This window comes from Lonchura striata, chromosome 2 (assembly GCF_050655825.1).
Source record: "Lonchura striata isolate lonStrDom1 chromosome 2, ASM5065582v1, whole genome shotgun sequence".
Taxonomy (NCBI): domain Eukaryota; kingdom Metazoa; phylum Chordata; class Aves; order Passeriformes; family Estrildidae; genus Lonchura; species Lonchura striata.
The window spans coordinates 37,075,803-37,098,635 of record NC_140704.1 but is presented as its reverse complement, the minus strand read 5'-3'; the positions used below and the strand labels follow the sequence as shown (position 1 = coordinate 37,098,635).

At 36.6% G+C, this 22,833-nt stretch overlaps 1 protein-coding gene across 1 annotated transcript; it reads left to right on the top strand.

The window, feature by feature from the left end:
- Positions 1–4,773: 4,773 nt before the first annotated feature.
- On the top strand, positions 4,774–19,926 carry EFHB (EF-hand domain family member B). The gene is made up of 13 exons (XM_077790945.2): positions 4,774–4,839; positions 5,126–5,185; positions 6,016–6,159; positions 7,498–7,678; positions 8,269–8,379; positions 9,940–10,066; positions 10,429–10,512; positions 12,233–12,300; positions 13,667–13,821; positions 14,617–14,824; positions 15,194–15,397; positions 15,889–16,070; positions 18,927–19,926. The coding sequence occupies exons 1-13, from the start codon at positions 4,774–4,776 to the stop codon at positions 19,089–19,091; spliced, it is 1,755 nt and encodes a 584-aa protein (XP_077647071.2). The 3' UTR covers positions 19,092–19,926.
- The last annotated feature ends 2,907 nt before the right edge of the window (positions 19,927–22,833 follow it).

Sequence of the window (22,833 nt, the reverse complement as noted above, 5' to 3'; positions counted from 1 at the left end):
CATCATACATGACATTTTGTGTTTCACTTAATCCTATAAAATAAAGGACCATACTATTCTATATGTAAGGAAAATTTCCTATGCTTCTAACATAAATAATAATTCTAATATGAATTTAATTAATAAAATTGAAATAATATTTCAGATTATCAGATGTATCTGAAGTTCAAGGCTAAATGAAATTTTTTATGCAGGAATTCTATTCACATGATATAATTGCTGTTAGGAAGCCTGTTTTGCATGCAGGAGGTTCCTGCTGGCTATCTTAACTCTCTGACTGCAGGGCAGAGCTGTAGCATGTCTTTCTCACTTTGTGAAATGCCCAAATTCTTCTCATGTGGTTGATGCTGACAGAGTAGGACAGTAAACACCAAAGGTTCACTGTGAATGTGTGAAATATGTGAAAGAGAGGCATGAGAGAATGTGGCAGTAATCAAATGACCAAGTTCCAGCTACTGTATTTCAGGCTTGACAGGTCTCTGTGGGTTCTAGTGGTGAAGACAAGTTTCTTCTCTTGTAGTCTGCACAAAAAGATGTTGAAGGAAAGCTCTGAAATCACACAGATAGCCCCTACTTGTGGTCATGTTTTCATATTTTATTTCATCATGGTTCATATATCACATTCCAAAAGTGAAACTGCTGGGTGATATTAATAAATTTATGTTGGTTATGTTTTCACCAGGTGGCTTTCCATCTATTTTAGCATTTCTCTGCAGTTTATGTGCAGAATCTCTTTATTGTGTTTGAACTTCCCCCCCTCTTTTTTTTCCCTATGACATTCTTTTTTTCAGTCTCCTATCTCTACTTGTGTACATTTTCTCTGTACTTATATTGGCTTGCGTATTGCATACAGAAAGCGTGCAGCACATAGAAAACAGTAATTTCCTATCTGTAAATGTATTGAATAAGAAACTATGAAAGCAACCAGGCAGTAACAGTGAAGTGCATTGGCATGGCTGATGTAATTCAGATGTTTCACAACATTTGGAGTGTTTTACATGAACTCCTCTGGCCTTCAGAGACCTTCAGGAACCTACAAACTTAGTGTTTTGACTCTGGTCTAGGCCAGCACCATAGTCAGAGTGAGAGCTGTGTTGCAGAACATGGGGTGCTTGCGCTTCATAAAGAAAGTAAAATGCAGGAGTTTAGACAGTTTCCATTCCTCTGTTTTAGCCTAAACAACACAAAAAAATGCATTAGCTTGTGGGAATTGGATGTCAGAAACTTGTGAAATGTCAAGTACTGTTGAGGAAAAGAAGTGCTGCTGTGGAATGGAAAATTTTGTTCAACTTTTTCCAAACAGCTTTCTCTAGAGATCCTACTTTTGACATAGGAGATGACAAATTCATGCTTAAGTAAAGAAAGTTTTAATCTTTTTTTCCCCATAAAATTGAATTCAATTGGTTTTTGTTAATGCTTCATCTTATCTTTAAAATTACAAGTCCTTCATACTCCACAAATGTTCTTTCTGTGGCCAAAATAACTTTCAGTATAAGAAAGAATGGATATGACACTGATACCAGAATGAGAGGAATTATAGGAAGGAATGTATATTGTCAGTAGGTTTCAAATTGATTTATAGGGACCCATGTTTCTGCAAAAAAGGAAAGAAGCATAGAGGCAAAAAAAAAAAAAAAAGGCTCTACTTGTTTCTGCAACAGGCACTCTTTTTACATATCCAAGTCCTATTTTTATGCCTTAACACAACCCACTCCATTGGGGCTGAGTGGATGATTTCAATTAGCAAGTGTGGCCACCTGCTGGGGAAAAAACAAGGTAAAAATAAATCAGCAATGCACAGAATGTATAAAAATGGTACCACCTTGAGCACAGGTAGAGAGCCATCTAGAAATACAACAAACACAAAAATTCCATTTCCTGAATTTTATTCTGGGATAAAAAAGTCCCAGTTTCCTGTACCCTATAATTACCATCTAATTTTTACACTACTGTACTTTGCTCTCCCTCTCCATAGATCTCCCTTCTGACAACTTTACTAGATAGAAGTTTAACCTTACAGATTAATGGATCACAAGACATAACCAATAATTTTATTTATTAAACTACCAAAAATTATTGTTTTATTTCGCAGAAATGCTCTAAACTTCAGGCAACAACAAATATAACTGAAATATGAAAAGAACTGAACACACTAAGACTTTATGAGAGCTTCTTTAGTTCCCAAGTGGACATGGATATTCCATACTAGGTGTGTGATGCAGCCACGTCTACAGCAAAAAAACACATAACTTCTTTTGAGAAAGGGCATCTGCATTGCCACAGCTAGATCACAGTTGATGTTATACATGATGCTTCTTGCCTGGAGAAGACCAAGATACATTTATATGTGCTGGAAGTTCATGGATCATGGCACTGGCAAGTACTATTGGTGACTGGACAGCCAGAGCACATCATCGGACAGCTGTGGCTGTCTGAGCCTCTCACTTTCCATTTGTAGAGAAGGAATTTAGTTTTAATGAAGTCCTTACCAAACGAATGTTAGAGTAGAGAATAAAATGATGACACATGGTAACATTTGATCAATTACAATTAAGGTCTGTATATTTATCTAAAGTTGGTTTTGCCATCGAAGGACTATGGAGAATGGAGCAGGATGTGATTAAATTGCGATATTTTGCTGGGAAGAACGGGATAGTTTGCTAAATGTCATATGCGAATAAAAGTCTTTGTAACAACTGAGGGTCTGTTAAACGTCAATGAAACTTGTTCAGTCTTACCCACACTGCTTTTCTGAAATAATCCACATCTGTTTCTAAAAGGCAAATACAGTGGGTTAGATATATGAGGTGTTGACTCATTTAAGACAAACAGTGACAGCACTCACGTGTCTGATACATGGGGTAGTGCTGACGGGCTTCTCTCACCCACCTCCAAGCTATGTGTGGGTGGGGGCTACAGTTTTCTCTAGAGGAACAGCCCCAATATTTTAATAGCATGTGACAACATTTGTGAAAGGAGCAGTATTTTTTATTAATTAAGATTCAAAGTTGGATCAAATCTTTGAGCATGTAAGACCTCATTTCAACTTCAAGATTCAACCCACCTGTCTTAAAGCTGGTAGATTTTCAAAGATTTAACAATAGGTCTGTTATATGTGTATATGATAATTTGTGCAAATAAAATTGTCATATATTTTATAGTTATGTACTGTTAAGATATACTCTTATAAGAAGTTTTTAAAAACACACAGGCCAGCGGCGGTGAAACCACATGGATAAAAGAGGGAGGACTCGATTCACAAGCAATTGAACATGGTCAGCCCAAAGATGGATCACCCATCAAAGTAGGCCAAGGAACGTCCGATAAAAATGCGATAAATATGCGATAAAGATCCGAAATTGAGATAGCCAGAGCCATCAGTGAGATACATCTCAATGTTGAATTCCTGGAACTCCAACTAAACACGTGCATTCCAAAAAGGAAGAAAAGGGGCTCTGCCTCGAGCAAGAAAAATCGTATAAAAATCGGCCAGACAGAAGGGTTGGTGTGGAGCATAGGAGACCCTTTGCTGCACCGGTCAAACCTGCGTCTCACCCAGCGCCGACACACGGGCTCAGCACTGACCTTTTTTTTCCATTTTGATAGTGGCATTTCTTTATTTGTTGTTATTCTCTAAATTTATATTTGGTAAATTTAATAAATTTTCTTAAATTAACAAATTGGAGCTTTCATTTATAAAAGGTCTAAGGAATGTGCGACCTCTGCGGCTGGACCTTAATTATTTTTCTAGATCATGACATGTACAAAAACAGCCCAATGCAATACTTTTCGAGGGGGGTGTGAGACGTAAGTGGGGTGGCGGGTGCTGAAGGCGGTGGTGGGAGGGTTGTGAGGGGAGAAGAGGTGGGCGCTGGGGGAGAGGGGGATGGCGGGGCGCTGTGAGGGGCAGGACGGGCGCTGGGTGTGAGGGGATGGCGGGGCGCTGTGAGGGGCAGGACGGGCGCTGGGTGTGAGGGGATGGCGGGGCGCTGTGAGGGGCAGACAGGGGCATTGAGTGTGAGGGGATGGCAGGGCGCTGTGAGGAGCAGGACGGGCGCTGGGTGTGAGGGGATGGCGGGGCGCTGTGAGGGGCAGGACGGGCGCTGGGTGTGAGGGGATGGCGGGGCGCTGTGAGGAGCAGGACGGGCGCTGGGTGTGAGGGGATGGCGGGGCGCTGTGAGGGGCAGGACGGGGGCACTCAGTGTGAGGGGATGGCGGGGCGCTGTGAGGGGCAGGACGGGCGCTGGGTGTGAGGGGATGGCGGGCCGCTGTGAGGAGCAGGACGGGCGCTGGGTGTGAGGGGAATGGCGGGGCGCTGTGAGGGGCAGGACGGGGGCATTGAGTGTGAGGGGAATGGCGGGGCGCTGTGAGGGGCAGGACGGGCGCTGGGTGTGAGGGGATGGCGGGGCGCTGTGAGGGGCAGGACGGGCGCTGGGTGTGAGGGGATGGCGGGGCGCTGTGAGGGGCAGGACGGGCGCTGGGTGTGAGGGGATGGCGGGGCGCTGTGAGGGGCAGGACGGGGGCACTCAGTGTGAGGGGATGGCGGGGCGCTGTGAGGGGCAGGACGGGCGCTGGGTGTGAGGGGATGGCGGGGCGCTGTGAGGGGCAGGACGGGCGCTGGGTGTGAGGGGATGGCGGGGCGCTGTGAGGGGCAGGACGGGCGCTGGGTGTGAGGGGATGGCGGGGCGCTGTGAGCGCCGGCGGCACCGCGCGCCGCGCACGAGCGCTGCCAGCGCCGCCGCCGTTACCGAGCGAGCAGGGTAAGCCGTGGCCATGGCGGAGCAGCCACGGACATGTCCCGAGGAGACGCTTCCCCACGGGACCCGGGAGGTGCCGAACGTGAGCGCCTTCGCCAAAGAGGTTCCACCCATACCCCTGTCACTGCTGTCTGGGGCGGAGTCTCGCCGAAGGAAGGGGCTGGAGGAGGGACGGCGAGTGGGAGGGGAAGGCGCATCTCCCAGCCAGCCCCTTCGCTCCCAGAACGGGGGAGGCTCCTTCCCACCCCCATCAAAACGGGCACACTTGGACAATGTCCCGTGCGTAGTGTCAGATCCCAATTTGACTAGTTGTGTGTATTATTACGAGGTTAGTTATACGCTATTTATTTTTTCATGGCATTGTTTAGGCTGGAAAGTTGAGTCCCGCGGACAATACGGTTGCGAGTTGTCTCAAAGAGGCGCCCAAGGTGAGCTGGTTTTGTAGAGGCTCCTGGTTTGTTTTTTTTCCCTCTACAGCACTTCGCTTTTGAAACTACTGTTTATTTCAATTTTTTTTTAATATATATATATATTTTTTTTTTAAATCGCATGGAATTACAGAGGCTAGCTGGCAAGACTGGAAATCACTTCTGGCAGTTCATTTTCATTCCACATGTTTTACAAAAGTCACCATGCTTGCTTTGTTGGGACTAAATATAATTGTTTTAGGCGGTTTTTCCCTCTGGTAATGCAATGAAAGTAATTATTGGGAATTATTATTGCTTTTGATGGAGGTTCTTCTTTACAAGGATGCCTGCCAGAATTGTGATTCCCATTGGCCCTTCCCTGTGGACCTGAAGAGTCAGAGGCTACTGAGACACAAATAGATCCTGTAAATAGCAGGTCTCCCTTTAAACAATAATTAAAGAAACCCCAACACTGTGGTTTAAATAATTTCGAAAACTGCTTCATTGATAGTGGAATTGCTGTGAATCAGGTTAAAGGCTTCTAAAATTTATAGTTGGAACATCTAGTTTTCCTCTAGAGCATGTGAAGTAGCTGTTACCCAAATTAAAAAAAAATAAAATTATGGGAAGTGTTGAAACTTAGCAATGCTGTTTTGATAAAATTTAGTCTGGGTTACGTTGACCTTATGCTCACAGTATCAGCATCTGCAGGAGCATATGCGTGTACTATAGCCCTAAAGCATCTTCGTATTTTGTTCTTATATCTGGAATGACACAAATGTCTGCAGTACATTTTCTTTTCATTAATGTTTGTCTGGTGCAAACTTGTTTTTGCTTTGTCTTACATATAGCCTGTTACTCCCATCGCTGTACGAAAGTTTCGAAATACAACAGATCCAGCTCCTGGTGCTAAAATAATATTCTACGGCAGTGCGGGTGATCCCGACGTTGCAACTCACTTGACACATGGCATAAAGTCAACCTCCAAATTCACTGTAAGAATGTGACTCATTTACTCTTGTTTAAGACTGAACTTCTTAAGAGCATTCTTAATAAAAGCAACTGATTTCTTCATAGTCAGTGATAAAGGCAAGTGATTTATACTTCAGCATTTCACAGTTGCTGTGAATTACCTGAGTTCTGAGGTCAAATCATAGGTCTTATTTAGCATTATTGAAACTGGAAACTATTTGAAGTGCAGTGACTGTTGTCAGTGATGTAACTTTCATAGTGAATGCTGAATTATTAATTTCATTTCAAGATTTAAGTTAATGAACAGTCTTCTTCCCACAAATTTTTCTGCTTGCTTTTTTTCTTTTTTTTTTTTTTGTAGGTTGCAGAGATAAAACCAGTTGAGCTCTTAGCAAAAGAGCTGTTTTCTGTGAATGTGTTCACAGTTTGGTGTAATTATTCTGTATGCTTTCTTGCCTTTGGATTGAAACTGATCTTTTTAGCTAAAAATGATAGTTTGGATATGTCAGACTATGTTGTGTGTATTCTCTAGAAATTATCTTTGTAATATGCAATAAACAAGTGATGAGATCATCCATAGTCTTATCACACAGTTAGTGTTCCTATCTCTAAAAATAGCAGTTGTGTTAGTAAAGTGCATTTTTATGAAGGAAGTAAGTCCTAGTGTTCCAGGATGTTAAGTAGGACATTTATTAGGCATATCTAAAATGAAAGACAGCCAGGTTTTGATGTCCTTTCTTAGAAGGTTTTTGTTGAATGGATTGATCTGTACTGGATTAACCTGTACTGTCTGTTGAAGATTTTGCATTATTAATTAAATATTATCTGTAGGAAGGGTTAGAAGCCTATTCCATTTGCTAAGCATGAGTTTGGATCAATTGTATTTGCTACTACTTTTTCAATATTTATTTATATAATATTTAATATGAATCTAATAATAAATCTTCTCTAGAATCCCCATTACTTTGATAGATAGCCTGAAAAATCGAGTCACTTCAGTTTTGGTCACATTATAATTTGACTATAGTTTCTAATATGTGCTAAGAAAAGAAAGATTGCAGTCAGAAAATGCAGAAAATGTACATATTAAAAAGTGGAAAATCTAGAATAAAAAATATCTCACAAAAAGTATTTTATTTAGCTGGAAATTTAGTATAGCATTGGTTATTAGGGTTGTAGTCTTCTCTCAAGATACAGGTTTGGTTTGCAACTCAATGGATAAAATTATGTCAGTGTAACCATGAAGATCTCATTAGAACACTTATGAGGAAACTTTTGTTTGTGTGGGTAGTTGTAGTGATGTGTGAATGATCAAAGATTGTTGGTTTTCCTGCCTTTGGTGTTGTTTGTGATGTCCTCAGGTAGCTTCATTGGTAAGTCCAGTTGCTAAAAGTGAATTTCAAGAAAAGATGCAAGACATGAAAGAAGCAATTTACTCCAGTAATCGCGAAGCACCTTTGGGTAAATCACATGATCAATCTTTGAAGTTACCTGAGGGCTTGGATATAATTAATACTACATTTGGAGTGAAAGTCTTCAAAGGTAGGAAAGTGTGACATTAAAATATATTTCCTGTAAATACAAGATAATCTGCAATTTAGTATCTAGCACATGCTCTATGATTTCAACAACTCCATTTTAAGAGAAGAGTTATTATATGATAGCTACTGAAAGGCCTAAACATTTTTCAGTTACAATGAAGATACAAGCAACTGAGAACATATGGTAACTACCAGGGCGTTTGGCTCTCTTCCTGATCTGTCTTTATAGATTTCCTGGGAGAACTGTAGGGTAGCTGTCAACTTACCTTCCTTTTCCCAACAACTCTTATAGAAGAAACTTCCTTGACATGTGTACCTTTCCTCCATAGATCGGAGGAAATCACATCTGTGTTACCCATGTAGCTTTCTTGAAAAAGTTCTGTTCTTCTGGAGTTCTGTGATTCTCTCCCTAATCTCATGTCATTATGTTATTAGATGAATATAGACTGACTAGCAATGTGGTAAGAAGTATTGTCCTTCCACAGTATTAGCAACTTCTCTAACAAGGTATTGTTTACAATTAAGAATGAATGAAACAAGATATCCACCTCCCTTAGCTCCCCCAACCATACATTCTTTATTTGTTTCCAGATTTAACAGCTGGAGAGCTTGTAAATCCACCAAAAACCTTTGAGGAAGTGGATACAGAAGCAAGAGAAGGACATGATTTGTATGTTCTGTCACATGAGGATTATTACGTGGGTAAGTTAAAAGACTGATAAGAAACCACATAAGAAGGTTTTTTATGTGTGTTCAGTGCCTACTGTATGCTATTTTTTGAGGTGTAAACTACTAATTTTAACCGCTGTATTAATACAATATAAATTATTTTTTAAAATTATGTGAAAAAAAGCAACTGAGAGAGCATGATCTCCATTTCCAGAACTGTCAATCACTTCAGGATGGGCATTTAAAACAGTATAAGAACTTCATGGAGGAATTGGAAGCCTGATTTCTTTTGAGTGCTGTTTGAAAAGCAAAATATTTCTGGGAAACGAGAAACTCACAGATGCCCTGGTTGCTTACTGAGTTTGGTATTGTCTTGCTACTGAAAGCAAGTTCAGATTTGAAGTCACAGACTGTGAGCTCAGCCCATTCCAGTACTTTTTCTTCTAGTTCCTCTCTTTCATCAGGATCCAAACAGAATTGTAGAGCAGACAGACTTTCTGATGAGGAGCTTAGCATTAAGATCTGATTGTGAAGAATGTCAGGCTGCTGGGTGGCTCTCTGGAATGAAGGTTCCTCAGCCTACAGAATCCTCCTCGTGAGTCTGTGGGCTTCTGCATTGCTTCAGCCCCTGGGGGCTGTACCTGTGTGATGTGGTCTGCTCAGAGATGGTTACCCTTTATTTCATAGGCCTGCACAGGAGCAGAGTGACAAATAGTACTCTAAAATGCATACAGTTCTATTTTTCCCAGTTCTGTGACTTTCACATAGGCTGAAAATGGAAATTTTATGTGGAGACTATTACATAGATGTGAAATTATGGTACTTTGTTGTTTCACTGAGAAATAATTCTATAAATAGTATTGGTATAAATTGGCGAAATCTGTAACCTTATTTCCTCCCTTCCCTGCCTTTCTTGGGTGTTTTAGTGGAATTATTCATTATCTGTTTCTGTCTTGTAACATCCATCCAGCATGGAGAGGCTAAGTCAGAAGCAGACTGACAGGAAAAAGTCAACTATGTGCCCCAGCAATAGTGTAAAAAATTCCATGCTGCCATACCCCCATATGGAGCCCTTATTAGAAAACATGCAGTGAATAATATTTTTGAAAGTTCTAATTATCATTCTTTTTAAAAGGTGATTGAAAAGACATTGAAGAAATAGAATGACTGCTTTTTCTGTGACAAAAAGACATAGCAAGAGTATATCTGAAAATGCAGCATGTCAAAAACATTTTTTGCATTTTTGAAAACAATAAATCAAATGGTACAAGTTTCTGCTCAAGTGTAGATTTTATAAAGCAATGTTTTGCATGACCTTCACCACTTAGGCTACATGGTTTCTTTTATTCTCTTGGGCTTGTCTTTAATCAGACATAAAAAAACAACTGACACAGTTTTTGCTTTTTATTTTACCTTTTATCTTCAGTTTGGACAATGAGATTGTTCCTAACTACTCAATAATCAGGGAGAATGCAAATTTTTTATCTTTATTTGAACAGGTTTTTTAGTTATTTGCCTTTTTGTCTTAAGAATGAAGATACTGGGTACATTTTTCTTCCTTAGGTGTTTTTGAAATGCCTGCTTTTCCTGCAGGGGAATCAGTCAATAGGAAGTATAACTCACACTTTGACAAGTCTTCTGTTTATGGAATGGAAACCCCTCACTATGAAGATGGGCGAAATACAGCCAAGACCTTAAATTGGGTCTTGGACCTGGATTCGTAAGTTACAATGCGTTAACTAGTTAATTAATGGGATGACTTATCAGGAAGAGTAGGTCTTTGTATTTGAAGAAAATTGTATCTCTCACAATTCTATCCTTAGCTGTATTGAACTGAATAGAAAATGCAAGATGCGGTTTTCAGGACAGTTTATCCAAATAACTTTTACCATATAACAGGACTTGGCATGTCTTAAGCATTGTATAAAGCCCTTTGATTTTAAGTAGCAAGATATTTTAATTACTAAGTTGAGAGAAGTTGCTGTTTTCTTTTAATATATAATAATATTTTAAAATATTATTGAAAAAATATTGAATATTTTTTCAATAAATATGTGCAGGAGTTATTTTTATAATTTTTAGGAAGAGAGCACCACACCTTGTGTCAATACAAAGTGATGATTTCAAGGAAAAATACCAGCCTCTGGTTGGAAAAGCTCTTGATCCGTAAGTAAGCAAAGATACCTTCTGTTACAAATAGATCAAGGACAAAATTCACTCACTTTTGCCATTTCTCTAATATCTTTTTATGTCTTAGATAAAAAATATAACTATGTGCTTAATGCTTCCAGTGCAGCGCTCATTTAACAGAAAAGGACCTTTTACCTGACCTAATTATGCTGCTAAGTGCACAAGTTACTAGTAAGGGCTGTACTGTGTCCATGCAGTGAAGTTAGATCTTACTGTTTAAGTGGCCAAGCAGTCTTTAAGACATTTTTCCCCCTGTATTTTGCAATTAGGAAGGCTTGAAAGGACTGATGCATCTCACCTAATGTTTTGGGACTTGACCATTTTGCTTACTCTCGCACTATTTTTGATCTTCTTCGTTGCATCATCCGTAATCTCACCATATTACTTCCTTGGAAAAGGACATGGAACTAAATTTTATTACCTAGCAGCATCTACTGATCTCTGTTGAATCATTAGAATGACTGACATTTATGAAGCAATCTGGGACAGTTTTGTAATTTTACAGAACAGCATTTAAGAAGCACCACCGAAGTCATAAGGTACAGTGAGGTTAGGATCCAGGTGTGCTGCAGGTCTAGGGCTCCTGAATGTATCCAAAGGCTGTCTTTGCAGATGCTGTAGATTTCTGCAAAAATATATCTGAAGGCTCACTAACATTGTGTTAGCAAAAGGTAATTTTAAACTCAAGATCCCAGGCTTAAGTTGATCTGGGGAAGTGTTCTCATAAATGCATGTGAGCACAAATATGAATCAGTTTCTTCTCTCCCTGTCACTGTGTCCCAGTTTACTGTGAGACAGACATGGAGCATGGGCAACACAAAGCAGGGTGATCAGTCAGGGATGGGTTACAGCACAGGCTGAAGCCCAGTAGTAAGATTACAAGACAGATACAGGCTAACTTAATCTTATTTAGTGAATTTTATGTCATCCACATCCTATGTGTGACATGAAAATGATAAGAGAAAAATATGCATAGTAGTTTTAGATTGTGGTATTTCCATTTCTGTGTGTGGGTTTTTGTTTGTTTTGTGTTTTAGAACAAAGCACTGATTATATTTTAAATTCTGATGGGGATTTTTGATTGAGATAAGTGGTTTAATTATTTAATTACTCAAAATAAAATGAGCATTGTATCTTTTTAAAATTAAAAAAGGAAACAGTTCTTTAATGTCAAAAGCAGAACCATCAATTTTTGGAAAACAGAACTGAGTAAAGTTTTCCGCATGGATATGGGCTTGGTTGCTGGTTTTGGTAGATGCAAAATTATGTGTGGAAAAGCGGAGATGCGATTCAATTTTTCACTTTAGCCAAAAGTAGCTTATTTCAGATATTTCAGTTGAAGATTTTATCTAAATATTCCTATTATTTGACTACAAGTACTTTTCATAATGTTCCTATAATTTGCTTTGGAAAAATGGCATAGAATATTTTTATTTTTAATGAACATAAATGTTCAAAAAGTTAATGTCTACATTTGGCTGTGTTATGTTACAAACAGTGAATGTTCTAGTCAGCTTTGTAAAGGGTTGCTTTTCTGGAATGGTAACGTTGAAACAAACTCCTGATAAACAAATTTCAGGTAAGCTATGAGTATCATCTCTATTATTAATCACTTTTTTTTAAATAGTAGCTGAGATTTTATTTTGGCTAGTAATAAACTATTTGACAATTAACAAAAAAATGTCTTTATTGACAGTATAGCAGAAACTATGAATGTTCCCCGAGACCATACATTTGGATTGGTCACCCCTCCAGATGAATATGGTAAGTTAGAGAGCAGAATAAAATCTTACCTTGCTAATGAAACTCTGCTGAAATAATAGTTATTGGTTGTATATACAATTTTTCTAAAATTTTAAGAGGCAAAGTACAATAATTTGTTGACAGTACATTTTTGAAATGTAAATTCGAGTGAATTTGAAGTTTCTAGTGAGAAAAAAGTAAATGTCGAAAATAAAGAAGATTTAGGTTTGGGATTATCATTCTGGTTCTTTTTTCTTTTTTAAAGCCTTTGTATCTGTAACAAAATGGGAGATGGCAGAAAACCCTTATTGGCATCAAAGTGACAAACTAAAATGTCTATTTAAATCAATAATGTATATTCTCTCAATGATTTCTCAAGCACTTCTCTAAAAAGAGTAAAAATCACAAGCAATAAATAGGAATAATAAGTTTTTGAAAGTTGCAAGGAGACAGAAAGCAGAGTAAGAAAAAAACCTCTTAATATTCATTATGACAAAACTCTGAAAGCTAGTCAACTCAAATAGTGGATTGATGATGTTTTAACATTGTTTTTAATAATTAGGGAATACAGACAATAATTGGGAAGCAACAAAATGAAGTGGATGAAAGTAATACAGTTAATCTGGGCCAGAGAAAGTCTGTTAAAGAGTGCATAATCTTTTACATGTTTTACTATGTAGTGTAATAAAGAAGAGCAGAAGGAACTGAACAAAAGGGTACACAACAAGTAGGAAATAATGCTTGTATGCTGCTGTTAGAGGGGGATTAGGTGAGCTACTCATGTTACTGTACTCTCGATGAACTTGCACTTCAGAAAGTGACACTGACACCTTGGGAATTTGGATGAAGATTGTAGTTCAGTGTGCTTGTGCTTAAAAATACTGATAAAGTTAGGATACATGGAAAATGGGAACAGTAACGTAAAAATAGTGCATTGTCTTTCTAGAAACCAGTGATGTATAATTATCCAAAATACTAAATTTGCTGTCATAAGTGTATGGAACGTGACAGACTGGAAGTGGTACATCAATAATATATGTTATTTTTTTCTCAATTATCTGGACATTGAGTAAAAACTACTGCTTTTAGAAGCTTTTGGAAGCAGTGGATAGATTTGTGATAGATTTTGGATACATTATGATGTTCCAAAATTTTTGATATTAACTGTGTGTGAGTAGAGGAAATATTATATGGACCATTTGATCTTGCAATGAAATGGTTGTATCAACTGTTCATCAGTGCTGAACAGATGCTGAACAGAAAATCAGCATCTTGAAACTGAAATTCTCCTTTTCTTAAGAAATGCAAGCTTTTTTTTTTTTTTTTTTTTTGTAAATTTCTTATTACTGTATTCCTCAGCTAATTGAGGAATTGTTCATTTTTATAGACGTTCATGATCTTCTTCATGTGCGGGTTCCGTGTGAGTTCCTCCGTGGGAAGGACAGAGAAAGAGTTATCTTGATTGCAGTTCGGGAAAGTCTGAAGAAAGCTGACTATAGGAATTTTGATGTGTTACTGGAAGCATTGAAACATTTTGATAAGGTTAGTGCTCTGAAAAGTTATAAATGTAAAGGAATTTGTGACATTAGCGCTCCTGTGCTGTAGAGATATAGTCATGAAGAAACACAAGCATAACAAGGTAAATATGGATGAAGACTGTAACTGTGAAGATAACTTCATAGGTATTGAATGTCTCATCTACTGTGATATGCTATGGAATTAGAGACAATAGTATTTGGAGCTTTTTGTAATATTATTTGGAATATCCAGGTTAGAGACAGCAAAGGACACACAAGCAGGAGTAATCTTAACAATTTTTGGACTTCAAAATTTGGCATCCCTTTGTAAAGAGAAAAGAGTGGAAGGGGTTATGTTCATATTTTCTTCCAAGGTGTACTTTTTGACTGAGTTGCCAAGCCTCAGAATTTCAGATATTTTCTTTTTTCTCTCTAGAAAAAAATTTGTAATTGACATTTCATATGTAACATTAATTGTAATGTATACAGAATGCTTGATGTCTTACTTTTAAAGATATCTTGGCTTTTTCCCAACATTTATGATTAGATTGTTATCTTGTCACAATAACCTATCACACCTTTACTCTCAAATCAATGTAAGCTGAAATTTACTTTTTGACAGTTTTCAGATTTCTAATTTCTAAAATACTTAGGGTTTATTTTTGTATTCAGCAATATTACTCTCATTGAAATAGTGTGTCTGGTGCTATTTATATATATATATGTATAAATGTGTATGTGTTTCTTTTGGTGAAGTTATTTTATGATGGCTTTTAGGGAATCACAGAATATAGCACCTGTTTTGTTTTCTTTGTAATAGAATGGTGATGGAACCATACACAAGGACAACCTACGAAAGATCTTTTTTCAGCTGAACATGAATCTAGATGATGAGCTCCTGGAATCCTTATTTGACTGCTGTGATTTGGATAAGGATGGTCTGATTAATTACTGGGACTTTGCAAACTTTCTGAACTGGAAAGATAAAATGGGTGTTAAAGAGTTTGAAGAAAAAATAATTACAAAAGGTAGATGCCTTAATACTGGGAAAATATAAGGATGATCTTGTTCTTAGGATAGCTGTTGAAAGGACACTGATGTTATAAACTAGGTGCTCCTTTAGAAGGGTAGGATTTAGAGAGTGATTTAACTACCAGCAGAGTCTCAGGTACAGATATGTTTCAGAATCCTGGAGTTCTGCGTTGCACACTGAGATTAACTCTGGGAAGTTTCCTTAATAATACAGATCAACAGAAAGTAAAACATCTCCTAGAAGCGTTATCAGAAATGTAGATGAATTATGTTACCTCATTTACAGTTATTCCAGCAGTTTTTTGCCTCTTAGTCTATAATAAGTTGATAATATATCTTGGTTGTCCCATAACTTTTGTATATAGGGAAAAAATTAGATGCCTATCTTCCCAAAGACACAAAGAAAGAGGACAAACCACTGCCGGAACAGGAAGATCTTGAGTTAAAAGAACCAGAAACCTCAGAAAAGATGTCAAAACCACTTACAAGATCAACAGACCGTGTATATACAAACTATCAAACATCATCTTCTCAGTATAATGCTGTAGTAGGTGGTATCCCAACGTCCTGTAAGTACAGGGGACTGTGCTGGTCACTTCTGAGCATTATTTAAGACAAAATCAGGAACAAAGTTAAAAAGTATTGCTATAGGTTCTACTAATGTAAAATAGCAAATTAATTTTCCAAGCTAAGTTTTTTTTAGATTAGGACTTGGAAGTTGGAAGGGATGGTCTATTCAAAAAACTGAAATTAATCTAGATGTCTTTGAGAAATTATGCTAGTAATTTTGGGAGAGCTGTATCTCCTTGCAATCACCTAAAATACTTTAATCTGGGAATACTAAGTAAGTAAGTACTTTACTGCAAGAGTCCTTGTTTTCACATTTCATGATGTAGCTGAAACCAGGATTTCTATAAATGTGAAAAAAGATATGAGGAAGAAAATTATATAATTTGTAATTGAACCTATGTCAAGCATCCCATTTCTTCTTATTTCACGCAAAATGTTTTATCCTCCCTGGCACTATTTATCCGTGCTGCTTGTTGATTGATTTTCACAGGTTATCCATTGTGTGGTGTTCCAAGTATTCGTTCCGATATTCCTGCTCCTCGAGTTTGCCGCCTCAGTGACACAACTAATTATGGTGACCAGGGCAATAGTTTTTCAGTAATGTTCCCTTCTGTCTTCAGTCAAAAGGGAGTGTATGAAAAAGATCTTTTAAAAAAGCGACCAAAGGCAGAGGTATAGTGAATTTCTTCAGAATATTCTTCCAAGATAATGATTCTGCTAGCCATATGGGAGTGGGAAGTCATCAAGTAAACAGGTTGTAAAATTCATAGTGCAACATTACCATCTTGTTTTACATCCATTCAGCTATCTGAAAAATATGTACTCTTCTCATTTTGAATTACTCATAAAGCTGGTAGATATTAATTTTATTGAGATCCAACCTATTTAAATTTATGAGCAAGGTCTAAAGCAACATGGTTTAATAGTAAAGTTAGCCCTGCTTTGATTATGTCATTGGATGAATGATCTCCAGAGATCTCTTCCAACCTAAGTTGTTCTATGATTCCATGAAATATCTTAAAAAGTCCCACAAGAAGATTTTTACAGGTGTATAAAAATAATTTCTATCACATAGGGGTGTTTAGTGGAAGATTTTACCAAAAGCGTCTCTCCTCAGAGAAACTTGACAGGTTTTGCTAATGACAAATTCAACAAACCACTTGAAAGTATTTTTCAAGTGCTCTGCTGAGTCACAGTTGTAGCCTCAGATCTGCAAAGGATCTGTACAGTGATGGAAGACATTGGGAGTCACACAGCAATGCTGTGGCATCTCATAATTCTGAAGACAAAAATAGGACATGAGATTCTAGGGATTTACTTGGGGACTCCGTGGTTTTTCTGATATATCCTCAGCCTCCTACCACTCTGTTTTCTCACAGACCAGTGTTTCTCTCACATAAATACTAAAACAACTTTACTGTTTCTTCAGTACTGTTTACCACTTTGTTTTTACATTTGTATACAATTTATAGGGAAAAATATGAAGAGAGAACTTAATTACATGAAATACAATTTATTTGACAATTGTAATGAAATGTGAAATTCCAGTCTAAAATGGGAAAAGAAGACATGGCAACCTCTTCCTCTCTGCTACTCATTATATTAAATATTCAGCATTCACCTTTGAAAGTTGATGTAGAACTTGAATGTATATTTTATATAAAATAGTGTTGTTGGTTGGTGACTGGGGGCAGAAGGTGTGGTGCCATGCTCATCAAACACCTTGTCAGAATGTTGTGTACATGAGCATTTACCACTCTATAATCTAGATCATGTAAGAAAGCATGAAATGTGTGTTTCCAGCAAATAACTAACAGTAAATGGAATTCATACTTCATTGGGAAGCCAATTACATCTGCCAGTTATATCTGTCAGGCACTAGATAGAGCTGTTCTTTGAAGTTATAACATGTCCTGAGATGTCATATTGTATTGTAGACTATACCAGCTATATAGAATTCAGTGCAGAACCACCTCTGAGTCTGTTGAAACACCCTAAATTCATGAAATGGGCTATTTGGGCATTTTATGATTATTGTTTTGATATGTATAATTAATGTTTCCAAAAAAGTAATTGTTAATGAAATTATTCTATGATTATATTATATTATTATTAGATGAGAGCTCAGAGTAATTTAATACTATTTTTGTGCAGTGTGGTAGAAATAAATGCAAATTCTGACTATGAAATTGTTTCATGAGGTGACTCATCTTGTTACAAAAGAGCAAAATAATTATTGGGCTTGCTGTTTTGTTCACTGAAATTCTCTCTAGTCTGTTGAAGAGAATAAAAGTTATGTAGTTGATGAATAGTGTGTAATTTGTATGCAGCATGTTGATCATAGGTGAGATTGAGTTTTATCCTGTCTGCACACAATAGTCCATGGTTTGGTCAGTGATGATTTTGCAGCAGTTGATGAGTCAGGATAGAGCTTTCTCTTAACATGGTGAAGCCAAATTAAGAGAGAGTGTAGTCCTTTATTCTACCTGCATTGGTGTCCTGTGAAGGAACATTGCTTTTAGTTGAATTTCTATATTTCACTAGCTTGTTGAGGACACTGGATCAGATCTGGTTTGTTTTATTCATGGGTAGTGTGATTGATTAACTGAAAGAACACCTATGCTTAAAGAAACAAAATTCAGTCTTTTTTTTCCTCCTGCAATTTCAGCTTGCACAAACTCTCATATATTTATTGGCTAAGATGAAGCTGAAGATTTGCTGTACTGGGGATCAAGCCTATATTTATTCAAGACAGTATAACAAGGTTGATTTAACTGTGTTAAAGGTCTTAATTTATCAAAGCATGCATAAAGTCTCCATAGCATAAATATAACAAACATGTACACGCATATAATACAATTGAAGAAGCCAAATGTTTGCTGATACTAACAGAAGCACAGGGTGCATCAATATTCTTCTGAAGTTACCTTTCTCTAGTGAGTCAACAGGTCAGTGTAATGAGGCATACAACAGGAAGCACCCAAGTGAGAAAATATGGAAAAAATCCCTTCTGCTGAATTATTTTGGTGTAAAATTATAGCAAGGCTCAAAGCTGATGTAAACCATTTCATTTTTAGTCACTTCACCCACTTATCTATACCAGCTGATGACCTTTGTATAGTACTCTTGCTGTGAAATGCAGATAATAGTATAATATGATTTGTGTTTGTAACTGCAGACAGCAAAAATAGAGTGGATAAACAGAACTTTACTTAGGGCTTTTGAAAAACATTTACTTTTCCCTGAGTCTTCTGTATTTGATTTTTTCCTAGTGTTGAAGTAGTACGTCAACATTACTGTATTACAGACAATTTTATACAGCTTTCATTGCAATAAGATTCAGATTTACTTAAATATGAACTTAGTTTGTTAAGGATGCAGGATGTGGTATGTAGTTTCAGTTTAAGAGTGGGAAAATGTTCTTTGGAAAATAGAGATTGCTAAATGTGTCAAAGCCAGACACTGTAGAGTTTAACAAAATGCTGACTAGAATTACATGAATTGCATTATTTTGTATTATTTTTGTAGATTAAACAAGTTCTCCACAATATGGGCCTGAATGCTGCAGATGAAAGGTTTGAAGAAGTATGGAAGCAAGTGTGTACAAAACATGAGATAAAAGAGCTTTGTGATTGTGAAGAAAGTATGTGGAATATACTGAATAAGATACATGAATCAGGCATAAAATTCTAGTCTCTGATTCCAGTCTCTGAACACTGCTTTTATTTAAAATCAGTCATAATTCTGGTGCTGAATAAATAACAAACAATAAATATTTATATGTGTATTGTCTTTCTGCACATATATATGAATAATTGCATTTTATAGGAACTGGTCCATGATTGTAAATGTAATACAAATATTTACAAATATGTTATATTCCATTTTGCATTTTCTTGAATTTATTTTTTTCTCTTATAAATGGAAAGACACTTTTGAAAATGCTAAAGATAAATGTTTAATATATTCAAGGCCTCTCAAATATTATTATAATATCATGGCATTTTCCCCTTTTTTCTTATGTTCCATAATTCTTGTTAACAGAGATCCTGTTGTGGCAAAGTATTTGAGATGTTTGATCCTTCATGTTATCAAAGTGCTTTACAGTAAAATAGTAAGGAAGATACATAGCAATAGATGTGAAATAGACTCCATAAAAACCTATAGGTTAAGAAGTGCCAGAAATGAGTGTCCAGTTTATGGCAGAGGGCTCCTATTCTTTATGCAAGCTTATGACTATTACTTAATAGTATTCATCTTTCACAATGAAGAAAAAAGAATGGATATTAAGAGGTGTTTATGTAATAAGCATTACATTACTGAGTAGTCAGAAAAGTTTGTGAGGGCTTTCAGAGAGCCAACTGTTCATTTGTGACCAGTGTAGTTTCTTGGGAAGAGGTAGAGTCATTAATAGAAAACACTTAAAGATTATTATGCAAATCTCAATGAATACATATAAAGTACAACAAGAATAAACAATGGAAATAAAATAGTATGAACAATGGAAATAAAATAGTATGAAAACCTGCAATTGAGTTGGAATGTTCACTCTTCCACTACAGTACTGAACTTTGTTGGAAAACAGATGGAAATTGTTCACTATTAACAGTAAGAAATATTACTTCTAGACTTTCAAATTCAAATGAAAGATCCTTGCTCAATGTAATCTTAATATACAGGATTTCAAGAAGGATGTTATTTTGTCACCTATTAGTGATTTGAATACCTTAATGAGATTTGGAGGATGTTGCCAGCCAAAAGCATTATTGAGTTTTACAATGAAAGTAAAGGTTTGTTTTGTTAAATACTAGAAATGCACATGTAATGCCAGCTTAACATTTTAGTTCCTTCTCCTCTCCCGTTTGTTAAGATTCCTTTTTTGCCGATGTTCTAGGAGTTGGTCATTTACATGTAACTAGCTTGCTATATAAAATCTGCAAACCAGACCCTTTTGTACATTATTTTTGTATCATTAACATCAGCTGTCTTACATCAAGTAGAAAGAATTCGCTTTCTGGTATCTCCAAGGGGCAGGTGGTGGAAATGCTTCTTGATGAAGGCAACTTCTTTCCTGCTGTGAATGAATATTCTGCACTGTTGCTGCCTTGCCTCCCCATCCTTCTGGAACTCTGCATGCACTCAGAAGCGTGCAGGAAGCAGACTGACTCTCCCAAGTGGAACCATGACTGAAAGATAAATGTACAGCTGATTACAATTTAATTTATAATGTTAGAATTTTACCACCTTCAGTGAAATCATCTAAAGCTTCTTTTCTGCTCATATTATGTGGGAAGGAAGAATCCTTTACCTTTGTGGCAGCAAACTTTCAGAAGCACTGGAGAGAATTACTTTAGAAAAAACAAAATATTTTTCCTCTTCAATAGAAGATTTTAGATGAAATATTCAAGCTCGTGCCAGGGGAAAATTAAAAAAACTTACTGGATCTCTGTGTGTGTGTATTTATGCATACGTATATGTATATACATGAGATCTGTTGTGTTTGTTCAGCAGCTTGAAATTCTGTGAACCCTATTTATTTTTAATCTACCATAAAGATACTCACTTGCACTCCTCTTTCAGTAGAATCTTTTCCTTTGTCAGTGGAATGGAATTAATGTTGTATTGGTCAGTCTGCTAAATAAGTTCTGAGTAAAGAAGACTGATAAATCATGGTTTAGTATTTTGTGAGTATATTTGTAACCACAGACTAAAGATTTTCTTTCAGGTTTTTGTTTGAAATTACCCCTCTGAAGCTTTCAAAGATAAATTACTGAAAAGACCTGTAATTCTGCTTGTAGGTACTTGTTTTTCATCATGAAATTGATTAGGAAGCCCCTGAATGATTTAATCACTGTGACACAGACTGCTCAGGAGTTCTCCAATTCTTTTGCTTCCTTTTGTTAAACACTTTGTGTACACGGAACTTTGGTTTTTCTGTTTCATGTCTGTTTAACTTCCCAATATGTGAATTCAATTACATGTTTTTAGGCTTTTAAGCTGCAAGTTGTATTCTGTAATTTTTGGGGGTGCTTCAATATATTCTAAAAGACAGAAAATATAAGGTTTGCTTTTTTCTATATTTCAGTGTGATTCTAGGTATGGAGCTGGTGTAACCAGGATAGCACACTACCTTGTACTAACCCAAGGGCTATATCCAAGGTAAAGTTTTTGGGAAGAGACGTGAAAACAGCTCAAAAGCCATGTGTTCTAAGAGTAAATGTATAAATTTAGTGCTTCAGGCAATTTATTCTGTTAACAGTTATATTAAAAAATCACTGACTGAGATGGTGGACAAAACTAATAAACTGCAAATTGTAGCAAAGGTAAATATTTTGTTGAAAATTGGTGAGTTCTAGATATTTTGTGTCAAATTTTCTTGCTAGAATTTTCATAAAAATTCTGGATAAAAGACACAGCACATTCAGATACTTGTGCATTATTTCTCCATTAATCTCTGATTCACTTTAATGAGTATCCAAAGAATAATGTATTTAATAATGATGCATTTTTAATCAGCTCTGTCAAATGAACAAAGTTCATTTTAAAGCAGATGTATTGGTTTTCAGGAGCAGAGCAGGGAGCTCTTCCTATATACAGAAATAGAGACCAGTGTTTGCTAATCCTGAAAAGCCATGACAGGAAAACTGATTTTCAATACCTAAAGACACCTGTAAAAGATAAAGTTGAAGATTTGAATGTGCAAAATTACTTTTCATTCATTCTGTATTTGTGGCTCTTTTTCTTTAGAATGTGAATATTAGCATATATAAGAATGGGAATATGAATGTACACAGCTAGCATGACTTTCTTGGTGGTGACTTGTGCTAAGTAAAGCAGATGTTGGACTTGATTATTCCGTTATTATTACTGTTATTATTTCTGTTCTCTAATGAAAAAAAAAATCATCTGTGCAATGACTTTTGTTTGAGATACTGGAAGATCCAGCCCACTTTCTTCATAAAAATGTCTGTCCAAATAAATGTAGGCCTTTCCTTGATATTATTACTAGATTATTGATATTATTACTATATTATTACTAGAACATTATTGTATCTGTCTTAAAAAGATCTCGTGTTTTTGTTCTGTACATCAAGAACTACTGGTTTTCAGAGATATATCTGATCAAATAAATTTCCTGGTCCTTGAACTCATTCCTTGAAGTAAATGGCCAGTTTTGTTTGCTTATTTTATTATCAGCTGCATATAATTATTTGTGTGCTAAATAGAATGCTAATAATCTTTTATACTAAGAACAGTACTTAAAATGGATGTCAAAGCAGAAAAGATACTGGGGAAAAGTGCCTAGAAAGATGATTAAAATCTTTGTGTTGCCAACACACGGGAGCAGGTATGATGATTTTGGAATGACTTACACAGCCTAATTAGTTGATGTTTGCCATTAGGATGCATTTCTTTGGACAGTAGTTATTTACAT

Bases quoted from the DNA above. Each gene is read 5' to 3' on its own strand.
- EFHB (XM_077790945.2), top strand. From the start codon at position 4,774: ATGGCGGAGCAGCCACGGACATGTCCCGAGGAGACGCTTCCCCACGGG. The intron at 6,160-7,497 runs GTAAGAATGTGA...TGATGTCCTCAG, and splicing joins AGTCAACCTCCAAATTCACT to GTAGCTTCATTGGTAAGTCC. The intron at 12,301-13,666 runs GTAAGTTAGAGA...TCATTTTTATAG, and splicing joins CACCCCTCCAGATGAATATG to ACGTTCATGATCTTCTTCAT.